This window comes from Neofelis nebulosa, chromosome 3 (genome assembly GCF_028018385.1).
Source record: "Neofelis nebulosa isolate mNeoNeb1 chromosome 3, mNeoNeb1.pri, whole genome shotgun sequence".
Taxonomy (NCBI): domain Eukaryota; kingdom Metazoa; phylum Chordata; class Mammalia; order Carnivora; family Felidae; genus Neofelis; species Neofelis nebulosa.
In genome coordinates, this window is record NC_080784.1 from 185460670 (window position 1) to 185477699 (window position 17030).

The 17030-nt window shown below is 38.3% G+C and overlaps 1 protein-coding gene across 3 annotated transcripts in view; it reads right to left on the reverse strand.

The window, feature by feature from the left end:
• The window catches only part of STIM2 (stromal interaction molecule 2), a 152020-nt gene that overhangs the window by 19190 nt on the left and 115800 nt on the right, over window positions 1-17030 (reverse strand). For all 3 annotated transcript variants that reach the window (XM_058722899.1, XM_058722900.1, XM_058722901.1), the window contains exons 4-7: window positions 11240-11351; window positions 7468-7583; window positions 4449-4626; window positions 3518-3695 (exon numbers count right to left, since the gene is read on the reverse strand). In XM_058722899.1, the coding sequence (XP_058578882.1) occupies window positions 3518-3695; window positions 4449-4626; window positions 7468-7583; window positions 11240-11351 (584 nt within the window). The remainder of the gene's footprint in view (window positions 1-3517; window positions 3696-4448; window positions 4627-7467; window positions 7584-11239; window positions 11352-17030) is intronic.

Here is a 17030-nt window from a genome sequence, read left to right on the forward strand (position 1 = left end):
AGGTATGTAAAGACACACAATAGAATATAAAGAGTTATGTACCTACTCAAGACCTTGAGACAAAGTCACAAATGAACTGGGGAGCATCCCACTTCTGGAGCACCGTAACTGCAAATTATCTTCCTCAAAGCCAAGTAAGGTCACTAGAAACTGCACTCCGAAACTCATGTGCAGAACAACGTCTGATCTGAACAAACCCAACTTACTTAAATAAACTTTACCGTGTGCCAGAATAAACTAATAAGAGTACTGTACACAAGTTTGTTCTGATAAAGAAAAGGAACAGCTGTCAGATACTATAGAAAGCAAAGTATAAAAAGAAGTATTTTTTCAAAACTCCAAAATTAGAAAACAAAATCACAATGGGGCACCAAGTAGACAATCAGAAAGTGAGACATTACTCCCTGAAAGCAAAATCCTAAGCAACACGTGCCCGACACATTTCACCGTGCCATGAGCGTGGGACAGTACTGGCTTCCACTGGCTGGCTAAGCTGTGTGGCATCCCTTCTCCCTCAGGAAGATAGAGTTGGAGGCCAGGTCCCGGAACGTGGAGCTCCATATACCACCACCGAGTCTGGGTCAGCAGGCCCTCTTTCTCACAAGATTTACACTTGTCAATCTTCTAAAGTTTCTACACAATTTTCACTGCCAAGGAACTAAACAGGGAACCTATTTTCAAATTTCACTCAAGTTTTTCTCTTTAATCATAAAGATTTATGTTATGTCCATACATTTATTTCCCCTAAAAGAACTCAATAAATGCATGTAACATATAATGATTATATTTCTAGCATTAACTGAGGCTGAGATGCTTCGATTGACTGTCAAATAATGTTTCAAAATTTTGGAAATCAGGACCTGCCAGTAACAGCAACTATTTTAACTATTTTCTCTGCTATTATTCATTAAGTTTATCATTTGACGTAAATTCCAGCCTTTAGTTCGAATTACATGGTTATGCATAGGGGCATGGACCCAGTAAAAATTGAGTAATTAAAAGCTTTTAACAAATGATGAATTATTAAATTGTTTACAAAAATGATAATTATATACCTAATTTTTGTGTCTCAGGAATAGACCAGTACTAAGTAAAAACATGGTATCACAGAAAGAAACACCCTATATATCTGAAAACATGATTCTAGACCCAACTCTATGATTATGACTTCTGTGACCTGCAAGTTCTTTACTTTCTAACCTGAGGTTTATTGTCTTGGGTAGAACAGGGTATGTATACTACGACTCATCCCGACTTTGCTTTTCTTGAAACTTCAAATACAAAGTAATTTATGTGAAAAGTATGTAAACCACACAAAACATGAAGTAGTACTATTATTCACCCGGAAGTTTTTGTTTTAGGGGAAATAGCACGATGCAATGTATGTGCCAGATATTCCTGACTTCTAATTTTGAGAAGCTGATTATCTCCCAGATGAGCTACAGTAATACTTCCAACTATGTGAAGCTGTGGATTACAGGACATTATACGTAAATTAGCTTCCCAGTTAAATTTACTTCTATAAACAAAACTTTTAACAGTATAGGAAAACAACCTTGGAATAAGACACACAAAATCTTGCCTTTGCCATGTAACAGCTGTGTGACTTCAGGCAAGTTTTTTAACCTCTCTCCACATCTCATCTGTAAATGAGGATAATATCTATTTATCATGAGGATTAAAACTTCTGAGCAAATCATTTGCAATGTGCACATCACAAACTTCTGGCACACAGTAAGCACTCTTAAAATTGTGTTTCTTATTACTATAATCATGTTGGACAGAGTTCTTTTTAAATACCAGTGTAACTCCTTTAAACCACCCCTTACTGATTCAGGATCTCATTAGGACTATTACATCTGTACTGGGACATATCGTGGTGATCCTAAGGTCTACTGACGTATGCAATGCCTCTCTGCCAAAAAACTCAGAATGTTTGTGATTTGTGGGTCCTTTTCTATAGGATGCCTGCTCTGCAGTCACCTGTAAAATACTGCTATCAGTTTATGTTTCCATAGAAGAATTATCACTACTGCTTTCTGATTTGCTCTTTCTTACCTATAAAGCTCAGAAAAATAGTTAGCAAGCTTTTTAGTTTAGTACTAGGAATAAACCAAGAGTTAGAAGCCTTGGTGGGAAAAGGAAATAAGTTCTCACAGGAATAAAAGGCATAATATCCAACTTCTGAACACAGAATTTTGGCTAAGCCGTTTTTTCTTTTCTTTTCTTTTCTGTTAACTCCCTTGTCCTTTACTACATTCTGTACAGATAAGGTTTGCCAGGTAAATAGGACCTGACCATAAAATACACGTAGGAGTCGGCTTAAGAGAACAATCTCCTTACAGGGAAAAGATCCAACAAACAGATGTCTGGGGTATGAGGGAAACAATAGCTAACCATTAATAAAAGAGATGGCTGCATTTAGTCAGACAAATTCTACCAAAAATGACAATCCTGAAGGAAACAAATGCACACTGAACATTTATTTTCTCATGAGTTGAAAGTGAAACTCATTCATCACACAATTCTTATTCCTTGTTTAGCACCTGGCCGAGAAGGCCACAGGGCACACAGCAGAGCAGGGGGCAGAACACCCAGGTCCTTGGCCCCGCTTTACAACCGAGGCACTCTCTGATCTTGGGCAAGCCTTCTGGCCGGCAGCGTCTTTATCAGTAAAGAAAGGGTCAAAGTCAGAAGGAGGAGAGGAGACCACAGAAGCAGAGGTTGGAGTGACATGTTTTGAAGATGAAGGAGGGGGCCAAGAGCCAAGAAATGCAGGCAGCCTCCAGAAGCTGGAAAAGGCAAGGAAACAGATCCTCCCCTAGAGCCTCCGGAGGAATGCAGCCCTGGGAGTCTATTTTAAACTCTGTCTTAGGAACTGTAAGATAGCAAATGTGTGTTGTTTTAAGCCACTAAGTTTGTGGTAATTTTTTATAGCAAGAACAGTGAGTAAACTAAAATATCTGTCTGTAATTAACTTCTGCCGGGACCCCCTCTCCGCTTCCCTGAAGGAGCGAGCTATGCCTGCAGGCTCACGTTCCATCTTGACTAGCAAGGTAGCGGCGGATACTGGAAAGATCTCTTTAGACAGCTTCACAATTTTTAGCAAATTATGTTCTAAAACCATTTAACAGGATTCAAATGGATGTTAAACAGAGATTCTTTACCCTTGCAGAGAAGTTTAACATTAGATATACTTTACTAGGTTACAGTTAGATACTAAAACATATTACAGATGTTAGATTAAATAAACACCTTAAATTCACTGGCGATAATTAACTTGGCACAGGGTAAGATTTCATGAGTGAGTGAACATGATGGTAACTTTATCTTTGAATTATTACTTTGTTATTTGCTACATGGACTTTGATCAATGCTAACAATACAAACAGAGAATTCTTTTATTAACTAAGGAAGAATATACAATGCCACTAAACGTAGAAGACCAAACAGGAAAAGCCCCCCCAGAGTGGCAACGCAAACGTCCTAACAAACCCTTTTTGTGGAATGTCAATACCTGTTCCAGTTCCTGCTCTGCATACTGCCTTCTACTCAGCTCACACTCGGCTCCTTCCCTGAGCTCTCTCAGCCGACAGGCCTCTTCCTTTGCGTAATTGATTTCATCCATCATTTTGCGCTCTAGATTTTGCTTTTCTACAGCAACGTTTCTGTTTTCTTCCTGTGCCTTTTCAAGCCTTACAGAATGATAAAAGTAAAAATTCCTCACCAAAGTTTCATCTTTTTTATGAAGAATAACTACATATCAAGCAACAAAATACATGTTTCAATCCAAAATCACACTATTTTCTATTAATCTTACATCTGAATAGCAAAACAGCAGGTGGCCCATGGTATAGTTGTTTGGTTATCTTGAGCTCAAAATACAGTGATAGCAGGGAATCACTCTTCAAGCAAAGAGACTTCTAAGAAATTCATAATTATCTAAATCATGTTAAAAATAAAATTTCACTAGGCGCCTGGGTGGCTCAGTCAGTTGGGCATCTGACTTTGGCTCAGGTCATGATCTCATGGCTCATGAGTTCTAGCCCTGTGTTGGGCTCTGTGCTGACAGCACAGAGCCTAGAGCCTGGAGCCTGCTTCGGATTCTGTCTCTCTCTCTCTCTCTCTCTCTCTCTCTCTCTCTGCCCCTCCCCACTCACTCTCTGTCTCTCTCTAATATAAATAAAAACATTAAAAATAAAATTTCACCATACATATCACTCCACCTATATTTATTTCTACTGATCTGCCCATTTATTCACTAGAGCATACCTTTAATATAAACCTATAATTAGGACATTGTAAGTTTTATAAAAATATGAAGTGTACATACGTTACTGATATGTGTAACAAACTAAACATAAGTGTGTAAGCACACACCCACATTACGTTTTCAGAAATCGTATTTGCCAACATAAATAATAAGACTTATAGCTTTTTAAACGTACCTCTCTTGTAAGTCCATGAGACTTTGCTCTGCGGTTTGTAAACTCTCCAAGTCTTTCATCATTTTTGCAACATGTTCTTTTGATGTCTTATTCTGTGTGTAAGCAAACCAGCACCCCCCAACACCGATTACTATAGAAACTGTGAGAATAAAATCCTTCATCCAGTTATGAGGCGGGCCTACGAAGAAAAATGCAGATGGTCAAATTAATCTTTGAGTGTAACAGAATCTTCATACAGAGGCATTTTGTAGTAGGTAGCTAAAACAAGCAAATGTTTTTTGATGAGCCTCCCATAAACAAGCTCCATTCTTTAAAAAACTATTTCTTCAAACAATCAAAGTGCTTATCGTAACACTGATATACTAGACCCTCCAGAGGGCACAGATAAGCCCACATGGATGCCCCACACCCCTGTGGCACAGGAGGCAGCAACAAAAGTTCTGGGGACCCTGCAAAAGCAAGAGTATCTCCAATCACGTCCTCTGTGGGGTGAAAGCAGGCATAAAGAATACCACCACTATCATCGCAACTGCTTTCCTTCAGTCAGGTTAGGGACATGTCATGCTTTGATACACACACCGGAAGCCTAATCCTTCAACAAAAGAGCATTCCCCCCCGCCCCCCCCCAAGCAAGCAGTCATGTAATGAAGATTAGTCAGTGATTCTCAACCAAGGGCGATATCTCCCACAGTGGACATTTGACAATTTTTGCTTGCCACAGCAGGGAGGGTGTAAAATGGGTGGGGGAGTTGCTACCGGTGTCTAGTGGGAAGAGGCCAGGGATGTTGCTAAACAGACAGAAACGCACAAGACACTTTCCTGCCCTGCTTCTGCCAGTAACAGAGAATTACCCAGGAATCATCCAGCCCAAATCATGAAGTGCCAAGGTTGAGTGACCATGAGTTAAATGATCATAACAAGTCATATTTTAGGTGCTATTTGCCAGAGATTTCTGGGTTACTAGCAGGAAAGAACAGGATCACCTTCTCCACCACTAGGCACGTCAGTAATTTCCAGCAGTTTCTACAGTAAGGAGTAAGGAGCCAGGGCCTACTGTCCTCAGTGATACAAAACACAGAAGTCACTAGCAAATAACTCCCTAGTCTATCCCTGACTCTTAACACACACTAAGATTCAGAGGGCTCTCTGGAGTGATACACAATGATAAGGAAGACAATGTAATGCATGATTTGCTCCCAAGAGATAGAGTTTACAGCGGAAAAACTACCGAACTGCCCAGGCCTCCAGCACGTCTATGTTGTATGTGTGATGAAACACGGGGCTCCGTAGACATCAGGACTTCTCGTGCTCACTCAGGTTCGTGTGTGTTTACACCGTGTGAGGAATGCCAAGCCCTATGCCAGACACCCTATTTCCAGAGCTCACGCCCTCACCTACAGTGAAACAGAGGCACTGCGGAAGACCAGAGTCTCAAAAGGATTTATTTTTACTTCCGTCTCAGACTGAGAAGTTCAGCTCAAGTTCTAGTTTAAACATGAGCCCAGTTCAGGCCAAAATATTACTCACCAGAAATAACAATAAAGAGAATGGTCAAGTACCAAACTCTATAGTAAGTGCCACAAACTGAAAAAGATTTCAGCGAAAACTCCTTTACAATGTGTGTCTGTTCGTTTGACAGTGTTAGTTTGTTATAAATCTAATGCTGGTGTTCCCACTGCAGGGCTCATTCCCTCAAATAATAATTTTAAGACAAACACATTAAAAAGGTAACGCATCATTAACTTCTTCGCTGGTTTATTAAAACATTTGTTTCCAGCATTCTTTTGACTAGTTTGGTTTCTTTTCAAATGACAATGAAATACTGTTTTGGTTTAGAGGGAGTTTGTTCCTGGCTTAATAAAATATAAATATTCCTGACCAAGCTGTATACAGAGGCAAGTTATATAGTTTCATTCCTATTTGCACCAATCATTCACATGAACAAATCAGACAGAATCTCACAGGAGACAATCCCCAACAGATTCAGCGGAAAACTTAGGGTGTCACCTCTGTGGAATGCCCGGCATTTCAGGAGTGTTCAATTTCCTAGGGTTTGTAATTTCCAACAACAGTGCATTTCCACCAACTCTCACAAAGCAGAGTTCCAGCTGTTTGACCAGCTGCTCTCAGCCTGAGCCAAAAAAGAACCACCAGTCCCATCATGGAATCTACCCAACGGCTCCAGTAACCCTTTTTTGGTAGTGTCACCCCCCAAACCGATCACAGAAACCTGCAAGTCTCCCAACTCTGAAAACTGAGGTAAAATAAATATTAGTTTCCTAATTTATCATTTCTGGAAGCCATTTTTCTTGTATTAATTGTTACTCCTTTTTGGCTTCTGAAAAATAGAATATAAAACCTCTAAAAATGTAGAATATTCAAATACTTTTCCCCAAAGCTTTTTAAAACTTGAAATTAAATAAACATATTAAACTTCCCTTCTGAAAAAAAAAAAAAAAAAAAAGTATTCCTGTCAAAAGAAATACAAGGTTTATTTTCCTTACAAATATGACATAATAATTTCTTAAATGTTCTTCTTCAATACAATCAAATAACATTCTCCATCTTGTGCTTTGCCAGGATGGTCTGTTATCATGGAAAATTTCAAGTGGATCTTCAGGAACCAGCTTGGCAATGTGACATTCCACATTTCAATGACAGAAAATCTCACCCTATAAATCTTTTAAGATAATATTACATTTCCTTTATACCTAACAGACGATTTTCTTAGTGTTTTATCTTTCTTACTTTTTCTTCTTTAAATAACAGGGGTGCCTGGGTGGCTCAGTCAGTTAAGTATCGGACTTTGGCTCAGGTCATGATCTCGAGGTTAGTGAGTACGAGCCCTGCGGTCAGCACAGAGAATGCTTCCGATCCTGTCTCCCTCTCCGCCCCTCCCCCACTCATTCTCATTCTCTCTCTCTCTCTCTCAAAAATAAATTTAAAAAAATAAAAATAAATGACAAATATGTGATCTGATTATTCTTTTGCATCATACTCTGTGAGAGAGAATACTAACGTGTTAGAGGTCCAAACAAAACCACATCCAGCGCCTTGAGCTGAAGTTTTTGTCTGTGACTCCGATCGCTGATTTTCAACTGGGAGCTCATAAATGAAGGTTCATGCACTGCTATCCTGTTCATTCAAAAAATATATACATATTAAATGAAAATATTTCTAGTATGTAAATTTAAATATTTGAGCAATACATGTAATACTTTACACATTAGTGACGACCTACTACTGTTAAGAGCTCATCCATGTGATTTAATACTTTACTAACAGGTGTCAAAAAACTTCTCGGTGCAAACTTAGCTGTACAGACACCCTGCATTAATTATTTACTTGTTATGTTGACGTTTTTGTTTTCTAAAGTTAACTTTATGCTATAATTTACTTGAATGCAGAAATTTAACCAATGCAAAAGCATTTTATAACCATTAATTACCTCTGCATTTTATTATCATTTCACAGAGAACAAGAAAATTGTTAGGTAATTGACTTAACATCAATAGCAAACTATAAAATATACTTTTCAATTTAGATCGTATCACTTTTCTTTAAAAGTGTCTGAAAAACCTGTAGCTTTACATTCTAATATGTAAACTGTTTATAAATTAAACAGAGTCCACGGAAGTCATAAGTGAGAATAAGAAGTCACCATGGTTGGGGGGAGAAAACTGAGACATTTATGTAACAGGAAATACTGAACCATTTCATTAGCAATGAAAAAAAAACATGTAGGGGGCCAAAAGGCACAGGTGGAAGAAGGAAATAAAATCACTTTGTTTTGGACGTCAAGTCCAAGTTGCCCCATCATCAACCAACATTTCTTAACAACCAAGTATGACACCAATGAAGATCTTATAACACAAAGTCTAATAATAATCATATAATAGTTAATAACAATGACGATAAAAACAAGCATGTACTATATGCCCGGTCCTGGGTCAAAGGCTAAATCAAAATTGAAGAACACCTCAAACAGATACAAAATTCCCATTTCACAGATGAGGAAACTAAGGTAGGGAGAGATTGAGTAACTTGCCCAATTAGTAGTAAGAGGTGGGGCAGGGATTCAAACCCAAATATGTATGATTCCAATGACTGTACTCTGAATCCACTGCATTTTCTTACGAAAGATACCAGAACGTGTGAGTGTGCAGAAGTTACAAAAACTCCTATAACTGCTACAGGCTTCCATAAATCTTTACGGTGTAAAGAACTCTTTCCCTTTGCAAGATGCCTTCCTTCATCTTCTCTGCAAGTACCTTTTGTGTACGGCTCCTGTTACACCTTTAACGTGACACTTCCCAAACTGCTGGAAGGCAGAGCTATGTCTTATCTCAGTATCCCCAAACCTAGCATTATGCTTGGCAAAAGTAGATGCTTGATAAATGTTTGTAGAATACATAAGTGAATGCATGGATGGATGCATGAATGAATTAACCGCAACAATACTGGTAGACTAAACTGAAGAGAAACAATGAGATGTAGTAAAAAGGATACCACATAACAGTTTTATACAAGGTTCAGTATGAGCCCGGGAGGTGGAAGTGGTTCTACCTGAGTGGGTGAGGATGTCAGGGGAGTTCACACAGGTCTGAAAGGAATGAGGAGGCATGCGTCAGGTGAAGAGAGCCTTAGTTTAAGCTCTGGTAATAAGAATTTCAGACTATAGAAAATCAGTAAAAGGCTTATGATAACTGTGATAACATAAAACTAACATAATTTGGGCTACCTATTGCAATGCGACAGTATTTTAATGTCACAGAAAGGAAACAATGAACTGCTGTAGGTACCTGTCCATCCGGAATGTGTAATACATTTTCTTACACATTCTTCTAAGTAGCTCTTGTACCTACAATTACCCTACAAAAAGTCCCGTAACTCATATTGCTATTTAAGTTAATTGATACTTAAGTCCCTTTAAGCGAGTCCTCTAATTGCCATTACCCCTATGAAAGGGGCTTGATGATGGGTATTCTGGTTTCCCTTTCTTCTCTGCTCACAGAAGCTCCCGTGAGCTCACCTGAAAGCTGAACTTCTGTATTGATAACCTGTCTTTTCTGGTAACATGTTCACTATTAAAAAAAAAAAAAAAAATTGATCTTGATGAAGCGTGACGTTATTTCAACAATTCTCCAAGAAGCCGAGCTATCTCTGGTACCCCTTATTTAACCAAAGGAAAAAAAGTGGCTATAACATTTATTGCCAACACACTGAGCAACCTACTTCATTTCATGCTGTTGTACAAAAAAACTTCCCAAAAGACAACATAAGAAAAATACTAGGAGTTCCTCATAACTAGGGTAACATACAACTCAAAACAAAAACAAAACACCCTAATCCCACTTTAATACTCTACTATCCTGTTTTAGCTTAGAAACTTATTTAAAAGCAAAAACCCTATCTTCATTTTGTCTTCTTTCCACCATCTAGTTGCACCTTGAACACACCAGATACTCAATACAGACTTGTTGAACTGACTCTTATTCCCATTATTTCCTCAATATAACCATATGCACAGCAAAACCAGTAAAATACTGATGTTGATGTTCACAAAATATATTTACGGGAGATACGAAAATTTTCAACTCAATCCAAAATCTGAAGTCCAAAGAAACAACAGCCACTTATTTCAATAGAGTATGTAAGCAAATTGATTAGAAATACAATATGCATATTTCATCACAAATAATAATGAGATAATAATAAGGGATTAGAGTCTTTTTTGATTCAAGAAACATTTGAGAGAGGAATGGAACATAAGCAAGTTCTGGTAGAATTGCTGCAAATTTTGACATTTGAGTCTTTAAAGATTTTTAAGTTAACTAATGGAGATTTAGAAAGTAAATTTAGAAAACGAGTAATTCCAGGCATCTAAGGGATAAACTGGCATCCTAGACTTTGGTATCAGATCTATCTAGGTTCAAGTGCTGAATTGGGCAAAATATTTGACTTTTCTCTGATTTGCTTTTTATCTGCAAAATGGGGATAACAATACATACTTAATTTTAACCATGAAGTTTAAATGACATAATACAGAGTACCTTTATGTTACATACATTTTAAAATGGTTGCTATTAGGGACTCATGGGTGACTCAGTCACTTAAGCATCCAACTCTTGATTTCGGCTCAGATCATGATCTCACGGTTCGTGAGTTCAAGCTCTGCATTGGGCTCCTTGCTGAGAGCACTGGAGCCTGCTTGGGATTCTCTCTCTCTCTCTCTCTCTCTCTCTCTCTCTCTCTCTCTCTCCTCCTTAGAATCAGAGGCGTGTGCTCTCTCTCTCAAAATAAACTTAAAAAATGGCTATTATTTACATTTTGTTTATTAAGCTTTTTTTTTGAGCTTTAACTTGTGGCCACTAATATTAAGTGACTATTATTATTAAAGAATACAATTAAGAAAGATCTGTACATTAACCCACTCAAATAGGTTTTTCATAAAGGTGGATTCATATCAAATGAATATGTTTTTGTTATATTTACCACATGGTCAGAGGTTGGGCTTTTGATGTTATCTAACAAAGATGTAGTTGGCCTACCTTCTAATTCCAAAAATTACTTTCTTTGGGAATAAATTTTAAAAAGAGCTTGATTATTTAGACAAAGAAAAATGATTAAAACTTACAAATTCACACCTTAAAAAATTAAAGAATGGATATAATATTTCCTTTGAGCCCTTAGTCACAGAGATAACTTATAAATTTGGCACAGAAAAGTAACATCTAGTATATAATTCTCCTTGAGTGGAAAAAAAATGCATTTGGATAATAAAGACTCACCTGGGAAGCGTTGTTCCTTTGACATTATTGTCTCTGAAATTCTTCTCATATTGGGGTAGTTCAACAAATTCTATCAACCACTGAAGCGTGTCTTCAAGGGTCCAATTATGAACTGCAAGAGACAAAAGGGGAAGGCATATTTTAAACAGATAATTATCAGCTTTGAAACTTTACATAATTTACACATATATATTTATATACACATACATACACATGTATATAAAATTACTAAAACTTCAGAGGATGTTAGATTGAATTTTCAATTCAATCAACACAAAGTACTTAAATGATATCTGGCATTCTATGAGAAGCTGAAAACAGTGGAGACATACTTCCTATACTTAAGTTTATAATCTATAACAGAGAAAGCATGAAAGAAAAAGAATAAAATATTAGCGCGATTAATTCTAAAATAAGCATCTATGCAAAATTCATACAGGAGGAAATAATCCATCATTTCCCTGGTTGTAGAAAAACTTACAAGACATGTATCTATTCACTCATTCTTTCTTTCATTTAGTCATCCATCCACAGAATATTGTAAAGCTTGTGAATATCAGGTTCCATTCTAATGCAATGGAATATGGTAATAAGCAAATGCAGAAAATCCTTGCCCTCATGGGATGGGGGGGGGGCAATTTACAAGAGAAGGAAGAAAAGTGAAGAAAATTTCAGACACTGATCAGCTATTAAGAAAGAAAGGAGAAAGATGTCAGGATCAGCCTCTGAGGAACTATTATCTGAACTGAGACCTAAAACTTTGCAAGGAGCCAACACTGTGATCATCCGGGAGAAAAATATCTCAAACAGATGGAAAAGCTAGCAGTATAAAGGCCTTACTAAAGGAATGAACTAGCTGTATTTGAGAAAAATAAAGAGAAAGCAGAGGGGCCAGGTCATAGAGGACTTTAAAAAATTCTGGATATTTTTCTAATTTCAGTAAGAAGTGGGGGGGGGGAGGGTAAATAATGTTTTTAAATCTATATTTACTCTTCAATGTGGATAATGGATTGTAGATTGTGTAGGAGACAAGACTGAAAGCCCAAAGCAGTAAGGAGAACATTCCTTTATATAGCAGTCCATACAAGAGGCTATATCACTCTTGGACTATGGTGTCAGTAGAGGATATGGTGACAAGTGGTCAGATTTAGGATATACTGTGGGGAGAATGCTGTTAGATGTGTTCATGAAATAGATGGGGGCTGGTAACTACAGGAAAGTAAAAAACAAACAAACAAAAACAAAACAAAAAAAAAGTAGAGAGGACAGTACCATCAACTGCAATAGTAAAGAATGGGAGGAAGAGACTGGGAAGACAAGCAAGGCAGGTGACAGAGATCAAAAGTTCTGTTTTTAGACATGTTATACTTGAAGGATATATTAGATATTTAAGTGCGGACACATAGTAGCAGTCAGATATACAAGTCTGGAGCTTAGGGAAGAGTGAGATTAGAAACAGAGATATAAAAATTGAGAGTCTTCAGCATTTGGATGGTCTTTAGACCGAATGAGATCACCCAGGACACTGAACACAGCTATTAATGGACTCCAGGAGACTGGCCCTAAATCATGAAGAAAATGATAGCTGACATCTTTTCTCCTGGACACTTATTTTGAATTAAGCCCTTTATGTTCACATTTTTTTCCTTTAAGCCTTATTTAAAAACACACAAAACTTATGAAACACTAACATAATTATTTTCATTTATGGAGATGAGAAACTAAAAGGTTAATGGGACCAAGATAGATAGTAGCAGGACTGGATTTGAACCCAGGCCAACTGACTGTAGGACCTGACTCTATGCTATTCTGAGAGCAATAATATTAAATAGCAGTAGAGATGTAAACAAGCAGTTAAAGACTGGAAGCAATTCAGACATTTCTGCTTGAAGAATATGAAGGACAATGATGAGAATATCCAAAGGGAAGGATGCAAGTGTCCTTAAAAAATTAAGAGCTCCAGATTGTCTGCATTTAGTTTGAGGTTTGGGGAACATAAAGTGCTTATAGACCACAGAAAGGTCAGAGGATAGTGAAGAACATGAGTGAGCACCTCGGTGGCTCAGTCGGTTAAGCTCGGGTCACGATCTCACAGCTCGTGGGTTTGAGCCCCACATCAGGCTCTGTGCTGACAGCTCAGAGCCTGGAGCCTGCTTCGAACTGTGTCTCCTTCTCTCTCTTTGCCCCTCCCCTGCTTGTGCTCACGCTCTCTCTCTCAAAAACAAATAAACATTAAAAAATTAAGAAAAAAAATAAAAGCAGATCTGGGAATCCATCTGTGTATGCATAAATCTGAGAAATACCTTCCTGATAAACTACAGAAAATTAGGAATTCACTTCTGCAAGCAAAGCTAAATTTTCACAATGTGCCTTTTTCATTAAGTGTTCTTTAGAGAGAAAGCTTCAATAAGTCACAACAAGAAAGCAGGTAGCAAAAATTCATTTAAAACCTACATATGGTAATTGATTATTTTATACCGAGACAAAACTTGGACTATTTAAAAATTTTTCTCTCCTTCATGTGTTCCTGGCATAAGCTTGGACACATGCCTGAGGCTGCTGTATCCATTTAGCCAAATAACTTAGAACACCAGCTAAAGGTTCAGGCCCTCGGTGCTTTCCAATGAATTTAATAAATTCGAAATAGCCTTTTTTCTCTTAAGTTGCTTCCCATTCAACATGAACTGCACTGAGAATTACTTGTCTTGACTGCCAAGAAACCAACATGCAGCTGCACCTCGTACACCCACACAAAAATCTCAGCCAAGAAAACAGGAGAAGATTCTCTCTGTCATTTCCATGGCTGTTCAACTGATCAACAACAGAAGTCCCTGATCTCAACACTCCAGCATATCAAAATATTCCTTCAATTCCCAATGAGCCAGGATAGAAAGGAAGAAAAATCTAGTGAAAAAAAAAATGCATATTTAAAGTGCCCAAATCCTGATGTCACTCTACTCTGTAAACAGAATATTCTAGTGGTTCTAAACTCATTTCTTTTACAATGAATCTTTAAAACAACAAAATTCTAACAAAGAGCACACAGTTTACTTTGGGAGGAAGCTCACTTCTTCTTGTGCTTTTTGGTTTCTTTGGTGATGCCTAGTAAATACCTTCACTTTTCATGACCAGGACTTGTATTTTACATTAGCTTTCTCTGCTCCAAAAATACTAGTTGCCTTTCAATTCTTAGGAGAGGTCATACGATGTCCTTCCTCAGGGCCTTTGCACCTGCTGTTTCCTCAATATAGAGACTCTTTTCTCCATCGCTGACTCATCTTTGTCTATTCACTTTACCAAGACTTCCAATCTCAGTTAAAACCTTAATTCCTTAAGGGAGCCTTCCCAAACACTGCTATTGGTCATAAATCACTCGGTACTTTTTAGGCATAGCATTAACTGTAATTATTTATTTGTATGATTATTATTTCAACATCTGTTTATTTCACTAAAGCACACTTTTTTTGGCTCATCATTCTATTTCTAGCATTTGGTACACAAAAGATGTTCAACAAATTATCTGTTGGATCCTCTAGAATACATGAATTAGAACATGCTTAATTGACAGATACTATGAAAATCTATTTTCACATTTTAGTGAAGAGACCCAAATAAAAAGGAGATTGTCTGTAGTTACACATTTAAAAATTATCTGGTTCCTTGTCACCTGCCTCTCCATTGCTCTTTCACATATGCTGTTGCTACATAGCACTTCCACCAGAGGGCGGCCAGAGGAGGAGAGTGTATTTCGTCAAAAACTAAAATTTCCGTATCTGCAAAGCTCCAGCAAAGCCGATTTCTGTGCTATTACCTTATGTGGTTTCTGCTAGAAATCGTGTCACTGAGTGACTTTTGACATTTATTCCAAGGCAAGTAGAAAGACCTCCGGAACAGGAAGAGACCTGATTCTGGTCCCAGCTGTATCACTGATTTACCACAGCCAGGTTATTAAATGCAACTCAGTTTCTTCACATACAAAATGATAAAATCAGGCTAGACCATCTTTTAAAATTCACTCAAATTTGGGGCACCTGGGTGGCTCAGTCAGTTACGGGTCAGACTTTGACTTAGGCCACGATCTCATGGTTCATGGGTTCAAACCCCGCATTGGGTTCTGTGCTGACAGCTTGGAGCCTGGAGCCTGCTTCAGACTCCTCCCTACCCCTCCCCGGCTCATGCTCTCTCTCTTCTCTCAAAAATAAATGTTAAAAAAAATTTTTTTTTAATTCATTCAAATTCTGATTCCATTATAACAAACAAAAGTTGGTGTTTAAAATATTACTAAACTGCTGGCCTAGAAAGTAGATGATAAAATACTGACAGGGGGTGGGGGATGGTGCGTCTGGGTGGCTCAGTTAAGCATCCAACTTCGGCTCAGGTCATGATCTTGTGGTCCCGGAGTTCGAGCCCCACGTTGGGCTCTGTGCTGACAGCTCAGAGCCTAGAGCCTGCTTCAGATTCTGCGTCTCCCTCTCCCTCTCTGACCCTCCCCTGTTCATGTTCTCTCTCTCTCCCAAAAATAAACACAAAAACATTAAAAAATTTTAAAAAAATATACTGACAGGGGAAAAGTGCCTCTAAGAACTTTCAGGACAGCAACAAAAAGTGCTGCTAATGTTTATCATGTGCGTATTAAATACCAGGAGATTTGCAAACATTGTTTCAAATACTCACTGCAACAACCCTTTGAAGTAGGTACTTTGATCACCACACTGAACTTAAAAGTCTACGAAGGTGACGTTCTTAATTAGACCTAACAGATTAGTAAACGATCAAAGCAGCTTTCAGACCAAGTTTGCTTCTGGAGCTGTCCACCACTGGGCAGTAACACTGTCTTCTTAGAGTTAGGTAAGTGCTCCCCATAATCAAATTACACGCTGCAAGTACACAGTTTATGTTCCGGTCACATGTGCAGCCATATCTGCAGCTTTCTGAATGTACCACACTCCCCCATGCCACTCCTTCCACCTGGGATGGTCTTCCCTTCTTCCTTCTTTGCCCAGCATGTTCTTCCATAGCCTTTAATTCTCAGATCAGGAAGTCCCTCCTCCACGAAGTTTTCCCTACCCATCAATTCCCAGATCATAGTCGCTCTTCTTTGTGCTCCAGATCACATGTACATAAATCTGCCACAGGATCTGTCACATACTCTCATGCGACCACTCATGCCTGTCTTACCCCCAGGTGATTAATTCCTAGAGGGCAGGAACCTGTTCTTTTACCTAATACAGTGGTTGTCAACACCCAAAAGCCACACTCCTTTGATACAGGATTGTACATTTTATTATACTTTCATATATATCCTCATTTAACTCCCCATGTTCACATTTGAGAGATAGCTGTTCTCTCTAGTCTATACAGAGGACTGTGGCCAAAAGAGGCCCAAGTAATTACGTATGTGGTCACATCTGTCTATTAACTGGAAGAGCTAGAATTTGAACTCTCATCTGCAGAATCCAAGTTCACTGCCAATATAGGTGCCTCCTGATTTAGATTAGCTCACTGCTTAGGGGCGCCTCGGTGGCTCCGTCACTTACACATCTATCTGACTCCTGATCTTGGCTCAGGTTATGATCTCTTCGTGAGCTCGAACTCCATGTGGGGTTCTGTGAGCTCAAACTCCATGTGGGGTTCTGTGCTGACAGCGTGGAGCCTGCTTGGGATTCTCTTCTCCCTCTCTCTCTGCCCCTCCTTCCATCTCTCTCAAAATAAATAAACAAACATCAAAAACATTTTGAAAAAGAATAGCTCACTGTTTAAAACGGAAAACACAGGTTCTCTTTGGAACAAA